This window comes from Trachurus japonicus, chromosome 9 (genome assembly GCF_045865225.1).
Source record: "Trachurus japonicus isolate A0001 chromosome 9, Traja_1.0".
NCBI lineage: Eukaryota > Metazoa > Chordata > Actinopteri > Carangiformes > Carangidae > Trachurus > Trachurus japonicus.
This window is the reverse complement of record NC_140915.1, coordinates 32,845,821-32,869,483: the sequence shown is the minus strand read 5'-3', so window position 1 is coordinate 32,869,483 and position 23,663 is coordinate 32,845,821. Positions and strand designations below refer to the sequence as shown.

Below are 23,663 nucleotides of genomic sequence, written 5' to 3'. Positions count from 1 at the left end.
AGTTTAGTGTTGTAATATTTGCATTTGCATTATTATTTTTTAATGGCCAAATGAGTCTTCAATACCTTTCTTATAAGAGGGCAGCTCTGATATTGATTGCTGTCTGTCATGTATTTAGGAAACATCCTGCAGATTGTGTCAGCTCCGGGGCAGCAGCTTATCAGGCCCCAGGGATCAATGGTAATGCAAACAATACCGCAAGCTGTTCCTGCCTCTAATGCCTCATCTTCACCTGGCACACCACATCCTGCCATGACAGCAGCCCAACAAGGTGACTCATTCACAGTGCAGATATTGCATTATTAACTGTCTCTCAATCAAGTGTCAAGCCTCATCACGCTGCACCAATTGTTACCATAACTACAAGTTAATATCTTTACGTGGGGACATAAAATGCGACCTTGTTCCCACTTTTTCGCAATTTTCCTCTGCAATATATTTCACAGTGGTGATCACAGTAACACTGCTCTTTTCATTTTAAGCATTAGGAGTGACTTCAAATGCCACATCAACCCCCACCAAGCTCGCTGCTGCTGCTCATGCTGGTTCTCAAGTGAGTATGCCTCTTGATAATGACCACTTTCACTTCTTCATGTTATGTAAAAGCATTTACGGCATGCACACTTTTCTAATAAAAAAAAAAATTCAAATAAATGATTGTACCATCCCACACCATCATGTTCAGGAGACTTCAGAGGAAAAGACTCAGCAGCTGAAGGAGCGATTGAGCCGCTTGTTTGAGGCAAATGAGCGACGCTGCAGCCGCAGAGTGTTATATGGGTCGGACCTGCTGCAGGCATGCACCTTGAGCTCAGAGCCTGGTCACTCTGCTCTGACTGCTGGAGGCTGGAGGTGGGTGGGGAGAGAGAGCTGCCTCCGGGCTCAGAGAACCTGTGTGGCTACCACCTCTACACTGCAGTCCACTCTGCTCTCTGTTGAGGATCGCCTGGAGGCTGCCAACAGCCTCATCAAGAGGTAAAGTCTCCTGATGGTTGTTTGAAACCGTCATAAAACACTTATTAGCCATATTCTTTGATGATGTATTTGTTGGCTTAAATACTTTTTGTACAGTATTAAGAATAGACACAATCTTTGCCACTGTTTTGAAAACTGTTCTGTCACATTTAAGCTCCATATGTTTTATTTCTTCATTGAATTAATGACTGTGTACATACATTCACCCTTCAGTGTTGACTGCTTTTGTCGTCCTTTAGGCTGGTGTGTGTGGTGCCTCCAGCAGTAGCACCAACTCCTCAACTGTATGCAGCCAATCCCCCAGTTCCCTACAGCCTTGAGCAGAAGTCTCTTTGCTATCGGCTACGAGAGGCCTCGGCCCCCCACAGTGCTGACATCCACCACTTGGCATCCAGGCGTCTCTTACATTTTCCTGACCTGCAGCTAATGCAGATGGACTCAGGTTAGCTCAACATGCAGCAAAATTAGACTACAAAAGGAATTAATCAAAAATCTAATCAATTAACAATTAACAGTTGTGTTTTGAATGAAAGAAAAGCACCTCTTAAATGCCTCTGCATACACAGACTGGATGATTCACCCCACATTTTGCTGAGTACTTATTTCCTCAGAAAGAAAATAATGAATAAACTGCCAATCCCCTCTAGGCACAGCAAATGCACTGACATCTGTAAACAATATTTCAGTATGGTTTAAAAGAAGCAATGTTAACATCACCTTTTTTTCCATACTCAGACCCAGTATTTTTGATAAATTGCAATTGAATAATGTAAAAAAAAAAGAAGAAAGAAAGACATCTGAAACTTGTGACCATGCCACAAATAAGTTTTGATATTTCTCTTTTCCAAAGGTAAACTGGAGGCCCTTGCCATCCTGTTGCAGAAGCTTAGATCAGAGAGCCGCCGTGTCCTCATCTTCACTCAGATGGCGAAGATGCTAGACATCTTGGAGGCCTTCCTTGATCACAGGCAGCTCACTTATGTGCGGCTGGATGAAAGCTTCTCTTCTGATGAACGACAGGTAAAAATTCACCACCATTTAAAATTGGCCTGAACATCTCATGATTCAACCTTGTGGATTAGCACCACCTATGTCTATTACTGCACATTTGACAGAAGCAGAAGTCCCCTCCAAATGGTTAATGAAGAGAAGCTGTAACTTGAATAGGCCTGTTGGGGTTTTAAGTATTTCATAAAAATAAAAAATGAAAAAATGATCGAGGGGAAAAGCAAAGCAAAGAATATTCCTGAAATACCTGTGTTGCCTTTGTTGTAGTGGGTTCAAACGATTGGTTTTGTTTCCCTGCAGGAGAGCATGAAGAAGTTCAACAGGAACAGGCAGGTGTTCTGCAGCATCCTGACCAATCGATGCTGCTCGGCAGTTGGGACTGTGTTTGACGCAGACACCATCATCTTTTACGACACAGACCTCAATCCCAGCATGGATGCTCGCACTCAGGAGTGGTGTGACAAAATAGGACGTTCCAAAGATATACATATATACAGGTGATTATATATGTTGTATATCTTGTACTAACAAAGTGCTGTTAGTATGTGATGGCTTGAGGGAGGATAGTTGATTTTTTTGTGTGTTGTATTCAGGTTGGAGAGTGGGAACTCCATTGAAGAGAAGTTGCTGAAGAATGGGACCAAGGATCTGATCAGAGAGGTGGCTGCCCAGGGCACGGACTACACCTTGGCTTTCCTCACACAAGTAAGATTAACTTGCTGTGGTCTTGCTTTGAAGTTGCAGGAATTCTTCACACTTAAAGCAGCGTTTATTCAAACCGTGTAAGCTTTCATGCATGAATCAGTTAGGCTGTCATTTTTTTCACATTTAGAATCAAGATTGCTGTAGATTGCTGATTCAATATTGTGTGATTGTAGCGGACAATCCAGGATCTGTTTGAAGTGGAGGCGGGATCTGGGGAGAAGGTGGAGGAGTTTGTGGTTCTTCACCAGGAGCCGTCGGCCTCTGAAGCCATTTCCCCCCGAGTAGCCAGACCCTACATCCAGGCTCTCCACAGCATAAACCTGGATGCCCCATCAGAGGAGGAGCAGCAGCAGCAGCAGGAGCATAAGGAGTTAGCAGGCAAAGAGTCAGCAGAAGACAACCAGGAGTCAGAGAGCCAAGTGAAAGAAGAGCCTGCTCAGATAGAAGAGCTGAATGCAGTCATGGAACAGGTAGCTTCACTTTTTCAGGAATTGGTGGGAAAAAAAGAATGAATGACATGACTAAATAAGAATAAGCTTACATACTGTTGTTTTGTCTTCCTGTGTTATACATCTGCATTCACTTTCCCTTAAACAGCTCACGCCAATCGAAAGGTATGCCCTGCATTACCTCGAGTACCTCCACATCAGCGACGATGAAACCGCTCTCAAGGTAAGTCAAACTTTAGTGTGACCAAAGCTTTTTTGAGCAGTTTAGCTCTATCTTGGTACTTGAGTGTACAATATTTTCTGTGATAAATTTGACTAATTGATGCATGTTGTGTGTTTATTTTCCTCAGGAGCGGTTGGAGTGCTCTAAGAGAGGCTGGGAGCTGCAGCAGCTGCAGAAGCTGAAGGAGCAGGAGGACGAGCGGCAGACGGTGGAGGGAGATGAGGATCTATTCACCTACACCAGAGAGGATGCCTACAACATGGTGAGTTCTCTGCTAATCAAATAAGAAGTGGTGTTTGTACCATGTCACACTGTTATTGACACAAACACTTTCTCTGTGCCTCAACAGGAGTATGTGTTTGATGCAGAGGATGGCCATACAGAAATAATGCCGGTAAGACAGCGATGTAACTGGAAACATTCATGGGGTTGAGCACAATCTTCCCTATTCTGTTCCTGGTTCACCTGTGTTGTTACAACCTGCTCCATCCTCTGGCGATGTTCTGACTTGTGATTTCCCAACACAGCTTTGGACTCCTCCCACACCACCACAGGATGACAATGACATTTACATCGACTCTGTAATGATGCTGATGTACGACACCACACCTATGCCTGAGTCCAAGCTGCCTCCTGTCTACATCCGCAAGGAGCACAAGAGACTCAAGATGGACCCATCATGTAAGAGGAAACTTGCCATTAAGGGCTTTACTAGCAGTTGTATAACAATATGTTGTTATGTGCTACTTTTCCCTCTGCGCATGCGCAAATGTTGAGTATGTTCTGAGTCGGGAAGTGCGGTGTCAGTCTTTGTTGTTGTCGTGCACGAGTTGGAGTAAAGTCATGAAAACGTACAGTTGAAAGTAAAGAAAGACAACGGATGTGATTGGAAGACAGCCCTAGACTGGGCCCTGATGGCAAAAAACTCTATGCACAATGTGCATGGCTACAGTCCCTACCAGCTAGTGTTCGGGCAGAACCCAAATCTACCGTCAGTTCTCACTGATAAGCCGCCAGCTCTAGAAGGGACTAGCGTGTCTACTTGGATAGCCCAGCACATCTCAGCATTACATGCCACAAGGAGAGCATTCACTGAAGCAGAATGCTCTGAGCGGATCCGAAGAGCCCTTCGTAAACAACTGCGACCCACTGATGACCGATATGAAACGGGGGATAAGGTTTACTACAAACGGGTGGATTCTACAGAGTGGAAAGGTCCAGGTGTGGTCATCGGCCAAGATGGTGTGGTGATATTTGTTCGCCACGGGGGCACTTATGTTCGTGTACATCAAGCCAGACTTCGAAAGGTTGATGGCTGTGTGTTGAGAGAAAGAGATAATCAGCTGATGAGAACTGAAAATGCCACATTACCAGAAACAGGACTCTATGAAAATGACAGTGTAAATGAAAGTGAGGAAGAGGCACCCTCAAATGATGAAGATACTGAGGATAACAAGATAAATAATGAGCCCCCTCACACATCAGCACACTCAAATACTACTTGTGAAGGACTTAAGCTGAAAACTGGACAAGTAGTTACATACACAGACAGTGGAAGTGGCCAAGCACACACTGGAAAAATCCTCAGCCGGGCAGGAAAGTCCACTGGAACATACAAAAACTGGTATAATTTACAGTTCACAGAGCCTGAGGAAATTGCTGGCACAACTGGATCAGTGGACTTAGGACAAGTGGACAATCTTCAGCTGGGTCCAACTGAGGATGCTGAGTTATGTGCAGACTGCCATGAAGAGGATGTACTGATTGTGAATGATGATGCCTTCATGCCTGCCAAACACGCTGAACTCAGCAACTGGAAACAGAACAATGTGTTTGAAGAAGTGAGAGATGAAGGTCAGAAATGCATCACTACAAGGCGGGTGTGTACACTTAAGGAAACACCACAGGGGGTTGTACCTAAAGCCAGATTAGTTGCAAGAGGCTTTGAGGAAATGAACACTGAGGAGCTCCCAAAAGACTCACCTACGTGTGCCTCGGAGTCTCTAAAAATGATCATGGCTGTTATATGTCAAAAGAAATGGCAGCTGAACTCCATGGACATTTTTGTAAGGTAAAGAGTTAACCCAAAATGTCTACATTAGGCCTCCCCAAGAAGCTCAGAGCAAAGGAACTGTGTGGAAGTTGAAGAAGTGTGTTTATGGCCTGGCAGACGCTTCTCTGTATTGGTATAATAGGGTTAAGGACATTATGCAGCAGTCAGGAGGTACTGTGTCAAAAGTGGACCCTGCAGTATTCTACTGGCTGGATGACTCTTGCAATGTGATGGGAGTCCTTGCTTGTCATGTGGACGATTTTATCTGGGGGTAGGGTTGGGCGGTATGAGCAAAATCTTATATCACGGTATGAGTAATTTCATATCACGGTAACGGTATATATCACGGTATGTTTTTTTCCCCCTGTAAATTCAATTAATGGCTTAAAATAACCATACTGTCGCATTTGATCATTTTCCTCTTTTATTTTTTAACTTGGATTTATATATTATATTATTATATATATTTATATATATATATATATATATATATATATATATAAAAAGACAGGAAAAATGCCAGAGCAGTCTGGCTCCAGTTAGTGCAATTATATATAAAAAAATAAATCACAGAATCACAAATTTGCATTTTACAAAAATGGCTACGGTCTGTGCTGTCTACGGCTGTTCAAACAGGTCAAACCGGGAAAATCAAAGAAGTTACTTTGAGTTCCTAAGTAACCTTACAGTCTATGGTAGTACACAAAGGGCTCAAATTTCAACAACTGACGGAAAAACGGTGTGTGGGAGGGACGGAAGTGACCATAATAAACAAAGTGTCCTAGCCTGTCCTACAGTAAAAATGGCACATAGAAAGAGGAGTAAAGCAATAGCCTATGTTAAGCGGCAATATATATTTAAGCATCAAAGATGTTCAATCAAATCCACATAGTTTGAAACAACGTTTAAAACACACACAGCCAGTGTCACAACTAAGCATAAAAAGCCCGCTAGCTTAATGCTAACGTATAATGTAAAACACCATAGACGGGCTAACAGAAATTAGCATCGCTTATAACCTGACTTACTCCTCTTCTGAAAAACTCTGACAAGTCAAACTTTAGGATGTGTTAGAGGTCTAATTCATCTGTCTAACCATCAGAACTATGACACATGAAACGGTAAACACAGCTGATCGATCGAAAAAAATTACGGCTGGAGTGAATTACTTTCACTTTTCACTTTTTCGTCTTGTTGGGCGGGTCGGGCTGCCTCCGTTTCCTCGTGACTCCCACTCATGGATGCTCCCACTCCTGCTTTCACTCTCCGCCTCCGCCATGGTTGTTATCACTTAGAACGTCTCTGCTTATATCTATCGCTCTGCATTCCGGTAACCGGTAAAGCTGTTTCTTCTTCGTCGTGCTCATGCAACCACGCCAAGCAGTCTGCTGCAGTGCCGGCTCCCCCGTGTGTCGAGGCGGTGTAACTACAGTGACTTCAGAGAGATGCCGCAGACATCTGCTCTTTCTCCGGTATAAACGGTATTGCAAAATCTCTACCGGTAGACACTTTTATACCGTCACACGGTATAATACTGTCATACCGCCCAACCCTATCTGGGGGGGTTCAGAAATGTTCTCCATGACAGTCATCCCTTACCTGAAAGCTGCTTTTCAAATTGGACGTGAAGAACACAACAGCTTCAACTACATTGGAATGGAGGTTCTCTCTGTGGAGGATGAAATACAGGTGCAACAATGGAGGTACATAAAAAATCTCCAGCCCATTCCTGTGGACCCCACCAGAGCCACACAGCGAGAGGCCCCCCTAACAGACACTGAACATGATATACTTAAGTCAAAGATTGGCAAGATATTGTGGGTGGCGAGGCAAAGCAGACCCGACATACTGTGTGACATATCTATCCTAGCATCCAGTACAAAGCACGTCACTGTTCAGACTTTGCATTGTGCAAATAAACTGATCAGAAAACTGAAGTCAGAGGAGGTGACTTTGAGGTTTCAGTACTTGGGAAAAGACAGCTCCTTAAAGCTGGTGGTGTTCAGCGATTCATCCATGGGAAATCTTCCAGATGGAGGCACTCAAGGAGGACATCTAATCATGCTCATGGGAGAGGCTGGAAGATTCTCACCTATATGCTGGCAATCAAAGAGGATCAGAAGAGTTGTTCGAAGCACTTTAGCTGGAGAGACTTTGGCACTAGGAGATGGCATCGACAGTGCAGTCTTCTTAGCTACACTCTATTCAGAGCTCAACACAGGTGACTGTACACGCAACACTTTGCCTATTGTGTGTGTAACAGACAACCACTCTCTTTTTGATGCTATCAAATCCACCAAATCAGTCACAGAGAAAAGACTCAGACTCGAGATCAGTGGTATCAAGGAACTTATCAGCTCTGGGACTATTCAGCAGATCATGTGGTCAGCAACTAAGGAGCAACTCACTGACTGCTTGACCAAGAAGGGGACGTCCGCACTCGTTCTGCTGAGGGCTCTCAGCGAAGGTGTATGGCAGCTTAAGAGCTAAATGGACTAAACAACAAAGACTTTTTCTCTACTGTTCTACTCTAGTTATTAAAGTTGAAACTTTAAACCTGGTTATATGTTAAGGCAATTTAAAAAGGAAAAAGAAATATTTTCTTTGCACTGTTTTTCTTTAAAGAAAAAAGGGGAGTTTGTTATGTGCTACTTTTCCCTCTGCGCATGCGCAAATGTTGAGTATGTTCTGAGTCAAGAAGTGCGGTGTCAGTCTTTGTTGTTGTCGTGCACGAGTTGGAGTAAAGTCATGAAAACGTACAGTTGTCGTCGGAGTTATTGAACTAACATATGTCACTGCAGTTAAAGGTATGATATGTAAGAATGTGGCCAAAAATGTTGCTGCAGTCAAATTCAAAACACAGCAGCGCGTTGTCCCCCCTCCCCTACCCACCAGACTCGAGGTTGCCAGACAGCGACGCGCTAACCTCCGCTCTGCTCATTCAGTCTCAAAGCAGAGTAAAAAGCTAAATATTCATCAACAACCTCACTGTTTTATTGCTCTGACTCACAGTAACTACGAGCGGAGTTCACGTCACTCAGGTGATCTGCAAGTTATTGTTACATTCACCGCTCCGACGCTGTGTCTGTGTGTGCAGCGCTGACACGCACACACACACAGACACACACTGTAACCCCGCATCTACCAGAGCCTAGTGCGTGTTATTCACGCCGTAGATGAGCCAACATATGAGACGTCTTACCGCAGAATAAACAACGCAAGCCGCTCCAGTTCTCCTCCACCGGAGACAGGCGACCTGACCGGGCCGGACTCATCTAATGAACTGCTCCACACGTTCACAATCACTTCATTTACATCGGCTCCATTTCGCCGCATTTCCTCCCTCTTTTCTAACTTTCCCTTAAGCTTTAGCTTTAGCAGCAGCTCAAACTAACTAGGCTACATGCTCACAACAGCAAGCTGTGTAGCCTATTAAACGGCAGAGCGACAAGCCGCTTATTTCTACCGTGTGATATCAAGCAAATATGACTATAATAACCGATAATAGAACACAATCTTTTTTTTCACGATCTCGTTTTATCTCCCAGCCGTAGTTGCAGCTAAGTGGAAGCTAACTGGCAACCCGGAGTCTGAAATGCCACAGACGCTGTGACAGGGAGAAAGCGCTGGGTGGCGACACATGCTAACCATAGAAATTCAAAACATAAACATGATTTGCGGTCTGCAAAGAAAAAATTTTAATGCGAATATCTTGGCTGTAGGATTGTTGTTGGTGAGTTCAATATGTTATATGAACATTATTCCTGAGTCTCTGTTACATATTAAGACAATTTTACAGCCAGTTCCTTTAGATTTCTTACATACTGTACCTTTAAATATTTTGTTACATGTGCATCTCATGTATTGAGACAATGTATTGTTGTTTAAGTGTTTTTTCTGCCTCTCCATAAGGAATTGTCGTTGTAAGTCGTGAAGTCAGTGTGTATTTAACAGAAAAGACTTCTTAAGATTAAAGACGTGCCGTTTGCTTGGTATCTCTGTCCTCACTCAACTGTGTTTGCCCAGCAGCAGCCAGGAAGAAGAAGAAGGGTCACGGGGAGACGGTCATTCCTCCACGCTCCCTTTTCGAAAAGGCCAGCATGCTGAAAGTTCGCCGCGAGGGCAAGGACCAGAAAAAGAACTTCTCCCTCAAACAGCAGGCACCCTTTGCCAAACCCTTGCCCTCGCTGGTTAAACCCGCCATGGAGGCCGGCCAGGACAACCCAGAGTGGCTCATCAGTGAGGACTGGGCTCTGCTTCAGGTACTTTCTCACTGCCCCTTCATCATGTATTGACCCCAGATTAAAAAGTCCATTGAACTACATGTCAGTTTGTGAAGTCCTTCTATATTCAGCATCCAAATATCCCACTTCTGTGTCTGACAGGCTGTGAAGCAGCTGCTGGAGTTGCCTCTAAACCTGACAATTGTGTCTCCTGCCCACACTCCTAACTGGGATCTGGTGAGCGATGTGGTGAACTCCTGCAGCCGCATCTATCGCTCCCCCAAACAGTGTCGCAACCGCTACGAGAATGTCATCATTCCCAGAGAGGAGGGCAAGGTAATGAACACCTACCTACTTTAGATATAAAACTGGCTTAACCACTTTGTTCTTTTTCTTCTAAAACAATTCTCTAACTTTTTGCAGTTGGTGTATGAGGCCAACCCCAAAAAGAAAACCAAGAGCATATACAAGGTAGATTATACTGGTCTTTGTATTTGATAAATGTTTCTTTGTTTTGAATTCCTGGCCTTAACCTTTGTTTTGTGTGTCACTTCCTTGTGTTCACAGTCTAAGAACAGTCGTCCTCTAAGAACCTGTCAGATCTACACACAGGATGACAATGCCACACACATCCAGCTGTACAACAGCCGCTTTGAGCTCATGAAGATCATTGCCAGCAAGAGGAGCCCACCAATAAAACCACTGTAAGCACTGCTGACTGCCTCATTTATTATAAATGTGTTCATCTTATCAAGCAGCCGACACCAAATTGGACATTCTCTCACTAGTCTCACGTAACATTTGAGTAATTGAGTATAATTTGATCTTAGTTTCATCTTGAAAATATGTCTGAATCATTGTGTGATTGCAAGATGGCAATGTGCAACAATCTGTGTGCCAGATGAAGGAGTCCAAGAAACTCTACATTTCAAGCTATTTACTTTCTGTCTTAAATGAAGTGAAAATAAGTTCAGATGCATTAATTTGATGAACACTATTTACAGGCTCGGCATGAATCCGTTCCAGAAGAATCCCAAACATGCATCAGTCTTGGCAGAAAGGTGTGTACAGTTCTGTCATTTCTCTACTACAGCAGTCTTATATAGATTTAAACATAGAAACAAATGAAAAAACCCTAACACATGTTCTTGTTGTCTTCAGTGGGATCAGCTATGACAAGCCCCTGCCTCCCATTCAGGTGGCATCTCAGCGTGCTGAAAGGATCGCCAAGGAGAAAAAGGTGAGTGTCGGCAGTGTGCCAGCAACTGCTTGCAAATGTGTATGTTTAGTTACGTGATGCTTGGAGTATGCAGGTCTTATTTCAACAAACAAAGATAGCATTCAGTTTGACTGTTTACACAGCTAATCAGATAAATCTGATGCTCTAGTCTTCACTGCAAGTGACAACCTGCATACTTCTGTTACGCCAAGGTATACATAGGTGCCTATCTCTCCCACACTGCAACTGTTTCAAGTACAGTTATGCAGGTATGTTCCTATATGTGTGTGTTGACATGCACTGTCTACAACAAAAGGAAGGAAGGAAGTTAAAGAACAGGACTAAAATGTTAAAAATAAGACCTACACGCACCAAATTCCCCCTGTTCTTCGTCTCCCCCAGGGCCCCTGCTTTGTGTTCCTTCACTGCCTAAAGTGTTGCCTTCCACCGACAGGCTCGTATTTGATTTAGTGTATTGTGTTTGCAGGCCCTAGCGGAGCAGCAGAAGGCTCAGCAGTTGGCCCAACAGCAGCAGACTGGAGCTCCCCAGACCCAGGCTACACCAAGCCAGGCTCAGACCCCTGCTGCGGCTCAGGCTCAGGCCCAGGTCCCTCAGGCTGCGGCTGTGGCTGGAGCTGCTGCTGTGCCTAATGCAGCTGTCATGGTGAGGATCAAAACACGCTGCATCGATATGCATCAACACAGAAGGAGATTGAAACGAAACCTCTTCACTCAGTGAAGGTTCTAAAACAAACATTTCATGTTTTCCCAGGCTGGAGCCATAAAAAATGTCACTGTGGGCACAACCATCCAGGCTGGTACGTTGACACTCGTGGTTCACGTTACAGAGTTGTTGGTATTCCAGTAGTTAATTCTTTTCTTTGCTTCTTCCAGCCACTGTAGGGGGGAATGTGATTGTGAACACAGTAGCTGGAGTTCCTCCAAGTTCCTTCCAGGCCAACAAACGCCTGGCATCTTCAGTCATACCAGGCACACTGTCTGTGAGTCATGTTCATTTATCATTGCTCTGACTGAACTCAACCACCTACTGACTATCAGGAACTCATGATGCAAATAGACTTTGAAACGGTATCAAGCAGAGGGCACGTCCACTGCTCTGTTAGACACAGTGATGGTTTCAAGTGCTCCAGCCTTTTGCTCATTGTGTGGCTGCTATTGTTGCTGTTACAGCCTGCAGGTGCAGCCGGAGCTGTGGTCCACGCACAACAGAGGGCAGTTGCAGCTGCTGCTGCTCCTGCTGAAGTGGTCGCCATAGCTACAGGGCAAGGTGTTCGAGCCGTTACCCCAGTGACAGCATCCGCAGTAGTTTCTACCACCCTGAGCCCAGTGCAATCACAGACCCGCCCTCTGGTCACCCAGGTCACACAAGGTACTGAACAGAGGAGGCTTTTCTCCGATGGGACAACCTGCAGGTATGTTTTTATAGATTTCACTTAGCTCTTGTCCTCCTTCCAGCCACAGGTATGCAGCTACCACAAGGAAAGCCTCTCACTCCAGCCCACCTACAGATGCTCCGACAGCAACAGCTGCAGCAGCAACAGCAACAGCAGGCTGCTTCCTCACAGATCAAAGCTGTACCCAAATCCCAGGTACACCACCGACATCTTTATGCAATTGAAGCACAAAATGTTGGATAAATCCAACACATTAGCTGAGATATTCTTTTTAGTATATAATTACCACATCTTTGAACTCGTACTCTGTGTGTTTGCAGGAGTTGTTGAAGATGCACAAGCAAAAGATGCTGCATCAGCAGCAGCAGCAGCAGCAGGTGGCAGCAGCAGTGGTGGCTCAGGGCCAGCAGGCTGCCGGGGCCCAGCAGGCCACTCAGGTGCAGCCGGCTCAGGCTGCTCAGCCCAATCCCCAGCTAGCAGCCGTGGCCGCAACCAGACCCGGAGCTGTGCTGACGGGTACCACTGTGCAGGTGGCCAGACTGGTAAGAGTGTGAAAATTGGCATCATCAACATACAGATGAAACCAAAGTGGTTCATTATATGTTGGCATATGGATCAGAAGAAAAAATTATGTTTTATGGAACAGTCAGTTTTTTGCTGATTCTTCTAGTGGATGAAGAAGTAGTATATTGATTACAATTGGGTATTTTTTGTCTACCACACATAACGTTGTCTTCTCTTCATCTTTGTCCTTCCCGTTCTTGTCCCTTCACAGAGAATGCCCACTCAGGGCCAGATTCAGGCCCAGGCAGGACAGACAGCCCAGGTGACCCTCACAAAGCCTCCTGTGGTCTCAGTGCCAGCTGTTGTCTCATCAGCTGGCGTCACCACACTGCCTGTCACTGTAGCAGGCATTAGTATGGCTCTTAGTCAGGCCCAGAAAACAGGCAAGTTTAAATTCCTAATAGGATACTGAACATACAAATCAAAATGTTCAGTGTTGACTGCATCATGTCCTGAAGTTTCCATATGTGATTTTTTCCCTTTTTTTCCTCTGTCAGGTGGGCCTGTGCTGACACCATCCTTCCCCCAGATGCAGGTGCAGCAGCTGCTTCAGATGAAGAAGCAGCAGCAGCAACAGGCTGCAGCAGCCCAGCAGAAAGCTGGCCAGCCACAGCAAGGACAGACCACAGTCCAGCAGAAGGTAGATGAACCATCAGTCCCTGTCCACAACAGATACAATAAATACTTCAATGTATCTGTTGTATCAACATTCATGTCAGCTCTGTAGTCAGGAATCTTATTGGGAAAATAAAGTGAATGGATTTCCTGTATTACCCATAGTTTTCTATTTATCCGTAGATCGGCACCCAGCAGGTGACAGTGCAAGCAGCCCAGCCAGCCCAGCCACAGCAGAAGATGACCTATGCTACCACTACCCAACTCCAACCAGGGATCAAGACCCAGTTCTTCACTACATCTATCCCCCAGGCTCAGAAACCCATTGGAACCCAACAAATCCCGGTACAGCATCAGAGGCACTCACTGTTGCAAAGGACATTTGCAAATAATCAGTGGATTTGTGAATTGATATGAGATTTTCTTGTTCATCTTTCATCAGGTGGCTAAACACACACAAATAGTGCAGCAACAACAAACCACGGTGGCCAATATGCAACAAATAGTGTCTTCTCAGGTAGGGTTTTAGTATGCATCATGCTCCTAAAGGTATATTCTGTATAGCTGATGACTTGAGCATGTGGTTTACTCTGTCCCTAAAGATGTTTCATAGACTTCATATCCTCAGCCAGAGTCTTTATGTTCCAGGCTTAAAGGGATAGTTCAACATTTTGGCAAATTGGCCCATTGCCATAATCCCTATAGTCATAGCAGTAGGTTAGTTACCTTTAATTGTCAGTGTAAGCTATTTTTAGAATGGTGGAGCGGAGCGGCAGGCTGCTCAGGGCTATACTATGGAGGCTAAGGGAATTTTTTGGTTTCCCTCATCAAATACACAACCCAACAACTCAAAAACGATGTTGTGGACAAGTTGTAAGCTGCACATTCACCACGCTATGAGATAATAACGGAACGTTACGAGACAGATTTGTTTTATAGGTAAATTCATGCAAAACCGCTGATGCACGTTGCGTTCAGGGACAGTTTTTTAGCAAGCAGAAATTTACCTCGAAAATGGCTCCGTTTCGTAACGTTCCGTTATTATCTCATAGCATGGTGATTGTGCAGGTCACAACTTGTCCATGAAAGCATTTTGGAGTTTTGGGATTTTGTATTTGATGAGTTTGATGAGAGAAACCAAGAAATTCCTTTAGCCTCTGTAGCGTAGCCCTGAGCAGCCTGCCGCTCCGCTGTTCTAAAAATAGCTTGCACCGACAAATAAAGTTAACGACCCTACTGCTATGACTATAGCGATTATGGCAATGGGCCAATTTGCCAAAATGTTGAACTATCCCTTTAAGACTAAACATCGCTGTGGGTCTTTGGCTCTAGACAGCCTGTTTAAATAAAGTGGGCTCAACAATTATGAAAATGTTTTATGACTCGTACAGAGCTCTTTGTGAAAGCACGATGCAGTCAATAATTTCAAATGGAACCTCTGATGTGAGATATGAACATTTAGTTTGTGTTGCTCTCGTCAGATCCAGGCCCAGCCTCAGACTGTGACTTTGACCCAGACAGTCACATCGGCTCCTGCTCAGGTGCAGATGATTCCCGCCGGGACGACAACAGCCCAGGTCCAGGTCCAGCAGAAGATCCTCCAGCAGCAGGTGGTGACCGCCGCCGCCGCCTCCCCCCAGATCCAGACGCCGCCTCCTCACAGCCCCGCCCAGCAGGCCGCCGCAGAGTCCCCAGTCCAGCAGCCCGCTCAGCCCCAACAGACCGCCAAGGGTCAAGCTCGCCAGGGGGCCATGAGGGCCAAAACTCCAGCCAAGTCCAGTGGGGGCAACAGCTAGGAGAGCCACGCTAATGAAACTGTATTTATATCAGTAGTTTTCCTGCAGTACAGATGTGGATCCCACAGCAGCTGAGGGCAGAGAAAGATTTTCTGTCACATTCTTAACCACATCAGATGATTTAATGTTAAAAGGGCATCTGGGTGTCACTCAGTGTAACACTTCTGACCAGTTGGTAGACCGAAACTGTTTTTGTAGATCAGTCGCCACACTTCTACCCATAAATCTGGTCACATCTATATTTTTTCATTAATGACAATACTACTTCAGTTCTTCATTTGATTCATGAAATGTGGAGTGCTTCTTGAATTTACCACAACCTAACATTTTCCCCCACAGCTACTGTGGCTGCCAGTCTAACAACCGACAGACACAACATTCAGACAAGTGATGATTACAATGTTCCTCAACAGAGACGAGGCTTATTGGTTGGTCTGCATCGGGGCAAGAGCTGTCCATTAGAATAAGTGTATTCATAAATAGTCCCTTTTATGTCTAATTCCCTTGTTGTCTATAGAAACTGAATGGAGAATAATGCACGTTCCTTTAGTCATTTTGTTTTTTATTGCAGGAAATACACTGTAAACATGTACTTTAGTATTTTGTGTTTTCTCATAAATTGTCTTTTTTTATTGATGTCAAAGAAAAGAAAAACTGTAAATATCAACAAAAACATTTGTACTTGTAAAGTAGTCGTGTTTTCATTGGGTTTTTTCAGCCTAATTGTAATAAAGTGTTTTGTTTTTATACACAAATTCATCTTTTTTCCTCCAATTTTTTTTCCCATTAAATCCATTGTAAGTACTTGGACATCTCTTGAATTATTACAACACACTCCCTGGTTTTGTTTGCAGGAGTGGTCCTGTGTTGATGGCTGCGAGAAGCAGGATCTCATCTTAACCAGTGGGTTTCAGTTGCACAAAACACCTGACAAAACAGAAATTTGGTGTCAAAGGGCTGCTGTAGGTCTTCAGTAAAAGTTTCAGTTTTGGCAGGTGGTTGATTTTGCATTTTTAGCATCTTCACTGTAGACGGTCTGAGGAAGGCACTGGAGACTAGAAATCCTCTCTCAGCACTGACTGCTTGGCCTGGCTGACTGCTGACTCTGGCAGATATGTCAGAGTGAAGTGAAGCACACACAAGGGCAGAGGGATTAACTCAGACACTCTACATTTAACACTTCCTTCAGTCCTGTTCCTTTGCAAGCTCACTTCCCAAATTAGGAAAATGCCCTCAGAAAAAAAACAATAATGCCAAAAAAAAAAAAGTGGGTGCAGAATTACATTTCTCCACAGGAGTGCACTGTTGCACCTGTATCATGCTGCTCTTTCTCAGAAGAGTGCTTACCACTACTTTGGATTTTCCAACTCATTGAAATTTCCCATCTGCTGTTCAGTGCACACACCCTGCGTCTCCCTTTTCCACTGGCACTCGGTGGCCGGTCCACATTCACCACTAAACGAGTGAGACAAGGGAGGTGAGGTGGAAGAGAGGGCTGAGGGATGAACAGATGGGCAGAGCTGGTTCCTCTGGCCTGGATATCACTCCATCCCTGCGTCCGACGACTTCTCTCAGAAACTGCTGAGAAAAAATGTTATGGATGGAGGTTTGTTTAGTGACATCAGGGCTGGGGACAAGAAAAGCTATGGTGGTCCTGTCTGTGAGCTGGCCTGGTTGAGGAGAGCAGATGAATCTCACATCAGTTTACTCTCACATCACTAGCTTCTAGAGATGCACCGATCCAGTTTTTTCCGATCCAATCCGATACTACTGTTGAATGAATGAATGAACCGTATACCTTGTCATGTGAGTGAAGGCATCAGGCTTGACATAAACATTTAGCCTTGTTTAAAAAAAAAAAAAGGTAACAAATTAACACAGATATACATTTACTTAATATTATTAACAAATAACAAAGTGTAGCCTACATTAGCAGCAAAAAGAAAGAAATTAACACTAGATTGCTATAACTGTATTGTTGTGTATGATATTAATAAAAAAGAAATGACTGGATCAGAAAGCTGGATCCTCATTAATCCAATATCTGACCCAGCAATATCGGAGCCGATATCCAATCTGGGTATCAGATTGGTGCATCTCTATAGCTTCACACTACTGAATGTGAATGTGTGCATTTGATGGAGAGAGCAGCACAGAAAAAGGAAATGTAAACACTTCTGGATGCATTTCCCACTTGTTTTCCACCTTGTTTTGTCAGTTTACAGCATGAAGGTGAGGGGGTAACACTTCTGACACAGTGCTGCCACCCTGTCATATAAATAAACCCAAGAAACAACACAAGCTCTGTGATTAAGGAGCTCAGTGTGTGGTATTTACAGCTGCAGAGTGCAGAAAGCCCCCATGGCAGCACTTTGGAGTGCACGCTTGTATTTTGATATCTTTATTTCCAATGGAAAAGCAGCGCATTAGGAGGAGTGCAGCAGGGTAAACGGTGCAGGGTGAGGGCTGCTCATGGCTGTCAGAGCTGGTTTCATGTTTGTGCTCAGACACCAGTCTTCCCGCCATGTGAGTGTTTACCTCAGGAGGGTCTTTAAAGCCTCTGAATACTGTCAAATGTGTGAGCTGGGGATCAGGGCTGCTGCTGCTGCTGCTGCTGCTGCTGCTGCTGCTCCACTGTTGTGTGTTTCCATCCATTTGCACAGAGCCGTGAACAAGAGCCCCCCTATATGCATGTCAGAGAACAGAGTGGCCGTGTGAATGGCAGCCTCTGGAAATAGGGATGATACAATCATTACCTGTGTTGACACGACAACAGTGAAGAGATCAACACGACCAGGGCTCTGTTGTTGCCTAAGAGACGAGCAGGGCTGACGGCAACAGATGCAGAGGCAAGCTCAGCACACCGCGGGGGGTGGGAGGTAGGGGTGGGGGGAGACCATACCTCGGTATGGAGGAGCTGATGGAGGTTTGTCTCTTCAGACGATGAAGGCCAAATCCTGTCCATCATCGTCTCCACGCTCTCTAATGTCCTGAGCAGGCGCTGATGGCTCAGCCCCGGGGAGCTTCCTGCTAATGATGCGCCTGCAATGATGCTGATGATCACCGCAATTGGAAAAGAAACAGGCCATCTATACTGAAAGGTTGCCATGGCAACCCACTGCGACCCCTTTAGTGCAAATCACAGGGGCTGGTGGTGAAACAATGGTTTTTGTAGCACACTGCTGGCAATACAGACACGCCTCAGTCCGGGCTTTGGATAAATTAATCACACCAAATATACAGCTATTGGACATTTGGGGAGAAAAAATAATAATTATCATTTTCATTCTTTGTTGTCCGAAGGGCTGAAAGCAAACAAAGCAAGGTGTAGGCTAGTCATCTGTGTGTGTGTGTGTGTGTGGGGGGGGGGGGGCTGCTGCTCTGTGCTGGACAGAAAAAGCCTACAGCAGCTTTTGAATAATGTTAAAACGCTGCCTTTTTTTAATCCATACTAATAAGCAGGAGATGAGAAGTTGGGCTGATTTCTGTGATGTCCTTCGCTCTGTATTCTGTTTGGTCATTTCCACGGTTTCCTTAAGCATCCAACAGGCTCCTGAGGCCAGGACAGGACAGGCCTATTACTCTAAATGATGAGTCACAGGTCTGCTGGCTGATTTCACTGAATTTCAGCAGGGGTGATGGTGGGGGGTTGGGGTTGGTGGTGCTGATGTTGGTGGTGGAGGTGGAGGGTGTGTGTGTGCCAGCGGTAATTGCTCTGCATGCAAGATGAGAGCACCGGAGCTGACACGCTCCACTTCCCTCCACATAGTGATAGGAAGTGTCATTCAGCACTTTGAAAACATACCACCAAGATCTACAGTAGAGTCTAGTCTGCCGCTCGCTGCTCCTGCCTCTCACTCACGCCCTCTCTGCATCTCTCTCCCTCCCTCCTTCTCCTTCTCTGTTTCCCTTGGCTTCCCTTTCTTCCCTGCTTGCCTCTTCCCCTCTCTTCCTCCCTGCCTGACTCTGTCAGCTCGCTACGCTCGGCTGCTCTCATCTTCCACGCAAACGTCTTGTGGTATGACAGTCATGTAAGCGAGTGGCTGTGAACCACAAAGGAGGATCTCTGTCTTCTCTCTCTGAGTCTCTGCGATAACCTCGGCTGAGGTGTGGCCCTGCTCCAGCTGCCAGCATGCGCACACACACACACACACACACACACACACACACACACACACACACACACACACACACACACATGCCGGCCATAACACACAAGCCCCTGCTTTTCAACCTGACCTGCCTGTCTTGTCATCTGCCTGTTGTGCATGTGCTGTGTGACACATTTAATAGTGCCCGTAGTTGTAGTTCCTCTTTTCTGAGTGCATGCTGAATCCAGTCACCAACTGTCACTAAATATGTCCACTCCCCTTGTGGAGATGAAGGGCAGTGGCTTAGTCGAGGACTTGCTGGAATGGTGCATCTATGTTACCAATGGCTGATAGCTCGTACCCAGCTTTTAGGACTTCATCAATGGCATTCCCCTTGGAGACTAAATGCAAATCTAAGTAAATCTAAATCTTAATCCGAATTTGTAAAGCAAAGTCCACACTGAAGAAGTCACTCCGGGTTAAGGTCTCCAAGGGGAATGCAGGTGATGCATCACTGTCATTGATGGATCAGACCAAATAAACCTGCCACCAGCACTGAACCCACAGGAATTTGGATGAAAAAAAGATTCCTGCGATTCATGTGAACAGGTCACTGATCCCAACCATCTACCAGAAGATGCCACACTTGTCCCAGACTACATTCTAGAGATATCCAGGTGTGGCTGCAAGAGTAAAACCCCATGCAACATGGAAATGTTTCCATGTGGGATGCTCAAGAGCATAATTGTTGTTGGTAATAAACGCCACAGATGCCTGAGCAAAAGAGAGTTATTTGCATTGTCTTTGCAGAATCAAATCAAAATAATTAAATAGATTATTATCAATAATAATAATAATAATAATAATAATCATCATAATAATAATAATAACAACAACAATAATAATAATAATAAAATAAATCAGAATCAAAATAAAAACCTAATACATACCTTCAATCTCTGTTGACCTTTAGACATTCAGATTTCTTCATTAATTGGAAAGTGACACTTGAATGACCATCAGACCAAACATTCCGTTTTGTTTGATTTGAGGTGACCATTTCCAGCCATAGCAAGTGCATCTTTTGAGATAGAAAGGTCATCCTGGGCACAAATTGAAGCTTACAAACTTAGGGAGGTTTCTATATACATGTGAAGCAGTGATGTCTGAGATAAAGTGGTAGAAAAATTTCATTTTTGACAAGAATTTGTCGTACGGACAGTAATTTCTTTGTCTTTCTGGAGAAATTATTGGTGATTTTTTTAAAATAGCATGGCAGCAGGTCCCAGAAACTTTTTCTTTTTACTTTTCCCTATGTTTCATGATACTCCCTGCCATATATCATACACCCATGACTATTTGTAGTAACTAAATCGGGGCTTACATTATTTTTACTGGGATTTTGGCGCTTTGGGCATTAAGGGGTTAATATTTAAAAATGCTCCATGGATATCACCGGACACCCTCTTGGATTTTGAAGAGGTACCCCCCAGCTACAAGAAACAGCAGAGAAAAAAACAAGGTTCATCAAAAAATCAGGCTTTGGCTCCCGGACTAACTGGTTAGAGCAGGAATCATCATCTCCTCTGCAGCACACATGAGCTGGTACAGTCTGAGGCCGTCACTTTATTTAATGAACAATGACCTGACATCAGCAAACAATCACTAGAAAAATGTGTCGTATTCCCCTGTTTTTTTAATGTAACATTTACATTACAGACACTCTGCAGCTACGTGTGGGAGAAGTGTGACATAGATGAAAACAAGGATGATCAAAATCTAATAAGCTGCAGAGGTGGAGACATCCTGTGATTTATGGTCAAGTTTAAAAAGCACGAGCCATTTAAACTGATGCTATTAGTTTATCTTTAGTTTAGGAGAATTTAGAGAACAAAAAAAAAGACAAATTGTATGCCTGAACTAAAATGAGTTTGGAGGTGTGAGGCAGCCACACTGAAGAGAAGATATGGGCTTTTTTGTTTTTCCTCACTGCTATGGAGCAAAAGCCAAAGTGGCTAATGTTTAAACCACCCAACTCACTCAGTGAAACCACAGTGCAGAGCTTAGTGGTCTGGGGGGGCAGAGAGAGTATAGAGTAGTGTATGGGGGGAGAAGGGGATGGGTTGGAAAAGAGAAGATGTAAAAAACACTCTGACAAGACTCTCCACTCCACCACACATACACACACACACACACACACACACACACACACACACACACGCATAGACCTCCACCCCCCCTCCATCTCCCCATCCCCGTCCCCACCAGATCCTGCCAGACCCTCATCCACTAAGCCCCCGCCCCCCTAAACAAACTCACACACATGCTGAAAGATGAATGTCCAACAAATGGAGGCAAGAGGTGAGTGAAGGCCCCGTATGAGAGGTGTATTGTGCAGCCGGGGGCCGCCATCCCCCCCTCGGAGGCCAGTAATCAAGGGGGCCCAGTCGGCGGGGCCAAGGGGGTCGGGGGGTGGGGGTGTAGAATGGGGCAGTGGCGGCTGAGGGGGAGGCAGTTGCTGTCTCACTAGGATGTTATTTATTGGCCTACTTTGAATCTCCTGCTGCCTCCTGCACTCCCTGTCACTCCCATTGATCTTGTCCTGATCCCCCCACCTCCACCCCCTCTTCCTCTGATGTACACTGTGTAAAATGTCTGCTGCTCCTGCCATGATGTCCAGAGGGACCGTAGAAAGTGTTTTAGCATCACTTAAGTCCATGTGACTGTAGGCAATGTGCTGTATATTTCTATAGGGTTATTAAAGGCGTGTCATTGTTTACCTAGCAGGAACAGCCTGTAGCTCTGTCAGGGGACCAGCTGCTTCTCTGCACAATCACTGTATGTTAAATATAAATGTGGATGTAGGCTCACAAGACATAACTTTTTTATTGCTTGTTCACACACTCATTATAGGTGAGATTATGATGAGCTGCAACCGTGGTAACTCACACTGTGGCCAGAAAATGGAAATAGGGGGATGGGCGAGGGGCGAGGGGTTTGAGGCACCAACAATGAACCCAATGCCCCCAGCTCCAGTCTGGCTAGGGATCTTTAAGTCTCTCCCTCTCTCTCTCTCTCTCTCTCTCTCTCTCTCTCTCTCTCTCTCTCTCTCTCTCTCTCTCTCTCTCTCTCTCTCTCTCTCTCTCTCTCTCTCTCATCTTCTGTGAAATCTGTGATAAATGCAGAAAAATTCATGCGCCAGAATGTGATGACAACATTTCAACAATTAGCCTATTCATATCTAACAATGAACAAAGTGTAAAGCTTTCCAAGTGAAGTGAAGCTTGATCATGTTATTAAATGTTGGAATAAAAGTCATTCTAAAACAACAGGAATTGATTTAGTCATTAATCAACAATGGAAAGCCCCATCAAGCAAACACAACCAACTGTGCCACTCCTGGCCTGTCACTAAGACCTGCTCAGTGTTGTAGTTGTATTTTGCTAACACATGTGTCAGTAATGCATGTTGGTTAGGATTTCCCAGAGACATGGATAGCCTATATAATCTGCTCCACAGAGCTTTCATGGGTTACTGACACACACAAGTACAGTGATGCTATGCTAGCATGCTGATTTGTATTGGGTATGATGTTTACTATGGTGTAATATATATAAGCTTTATTTCAGACACAGGTCCATATCACAAGTCAAACAATATAAATAGTACAAACATAAAAAGAAAGTACAAAGTGTGTGTTAGCATGCAAACATTTAGCCTGCTAATCAGCAGTCAGTGGATCACCACATCTCTGAGAGTTATAGACACACTATTTTTGCATCAGTCTATCAATTATATGTAGTGAAGACACTGACCTGCTGAAGGCTCTACATTTAAAGTCAGACAATCATTAAGTCTGTAGGACTTCATTGCATCAATGAAAAAAAGATAACAGCTCTATCTAGAGAATTGCAGACCTGAATACTCCCAATAACCTAATAAACCTACTAGTAGAAATGCAAGTGGAATACATAAATAATATAGTAAATACATCAGAGGTAAAAGACTAAAACTAACAGCAGAGGCTTTAAAAGAGACATTCTGAAACTGGATGATGAAGGAACTCACATTGGTGTCCTACCTACAGTTTCTCAATATTCATTTATCATTTTGTAAATACTCAGCTTGATATATCAAATTACAACACATTCTCAACATCTATACTGTGACCATTTGTGAGACAAAGACAGGCTGTGCAGCTTCTCTAGGAATTTTCCCACCTCCAGAGTGACACTGTGCACAAGGTTTAGGTGGCTTCCACTGGAATTAGGTGTTCAGCACAGATTTGCTAACAAGCGCACTTAATGCCATCACCTTTACCGTACTA

At 44.5% G+C, this 23,663-nt stretch overlaps 1 protein-coding gene across 15 annotated transcripts in view; it reads left to right on the top strand.

The window, feature by feature from the left end:
• Positions 1-16,049, top strand: part of ep400 (E1A binding protein p400) — a 30,440-nt gene extending 14,391 nt beyond the window's left edge. For 8 of the 15 annotated variants that reach the window (XM_085787486.1, XM_085787494.1, XM_085787485.1 and 5 more), the window contains 29 exons: positions 119-271; positions 483-553; positions 686-975; positions 1,215-1,417; positions 1,826-1,995; positions 2,284-2,480; positions 2,577-2,688; positions 2,862-3,158; positions 3,286-3,360; positions 3,488-3,622; positions 3,710-3,754; positions 3,888-4,041; positions 9,440-9,675; positions 9,799-9,972; positions 10,060-10,107; positions 10,204-10,340; positions 10,641-10,697; positions 10,798-10,876; positions 11,343-11,519; positions 11,628-11,673; positions 11,750-11,856; positions 12,047-12,245; positions 12,332-12,465; positions 12,591-12,812; positions 13,046-13,217; positions 13,332-13,474; positions 13,633-13,794; positions 13,892-13,966; positions 14,931-16,049. In XM_085787486.1, the coding sequence (XP_085643612.1) occupies positions 119-271; positions 483-553; positions 686-975; positions 1,215-1,417; positions 1,826-1,995; positions 2,284-2,480; positions 2,577-2,688; positions 2,862-3,158; positions 3,286-3,360; positions 3,488-3,622; positions 3,710-3,754; positions 3,888-4,041; positions 9,440-9,675; positions 9,799-9,972; positions 10,060-10,107; positions 10,204-10,340; positions 10,641-10,697; positions 10,798-10,876; positions 11,343-11,519; positions 11,628-11,673; positions 11,750-11,856; positions 12,047-12,245; positions 12,332-12,465; positions 12,591-12,812; positions 13,046-13,217; positions 13,332-13,474; positions 13,633-13,794; positions 13,892-13,966; positions 14,931-15,245 (4,385 nt within the window). In that variant the 3' untranslated portion in view covers positions 15,246-16,049. The remainder of the gene's footprint in view (positions 1-118; positions 272-482; positions 554-685; positions 976-1,214; positions 1,418-1,825; positions 1,996-2,283; positions 2,481-2,576; positions 2,689-2,861; positions 3,159-3,285; positions 3,361-3,487; positions 3,623-3,709; positions 3,755-3,887; positions 4,042-9,439; positions 9,676-9,798; positions 9,973-10,059; positions 10,108-10,203; positions 10,341-10,640; positions 10,698-10,797; positions 10,877-11,342; positions 11,520-11,627; positions 11,674-11,749; positions 11,857-12,046; positions 12,246-12,331; positions 12,466-12,590; positions 12,813-13,045; positions 13,218-13,331; positions 13,475-13,632; positions 13,795-13,891; positions 13,967-14,930) is intronic. The other 7 variants (XM_085787493.1, XM_085787491.1, XM_085787490.1 and 4 more) reach the window with 1 other exon arrangement.
• Positions 16,050-23,663: the final 7,614 nt, after the last annotated feature.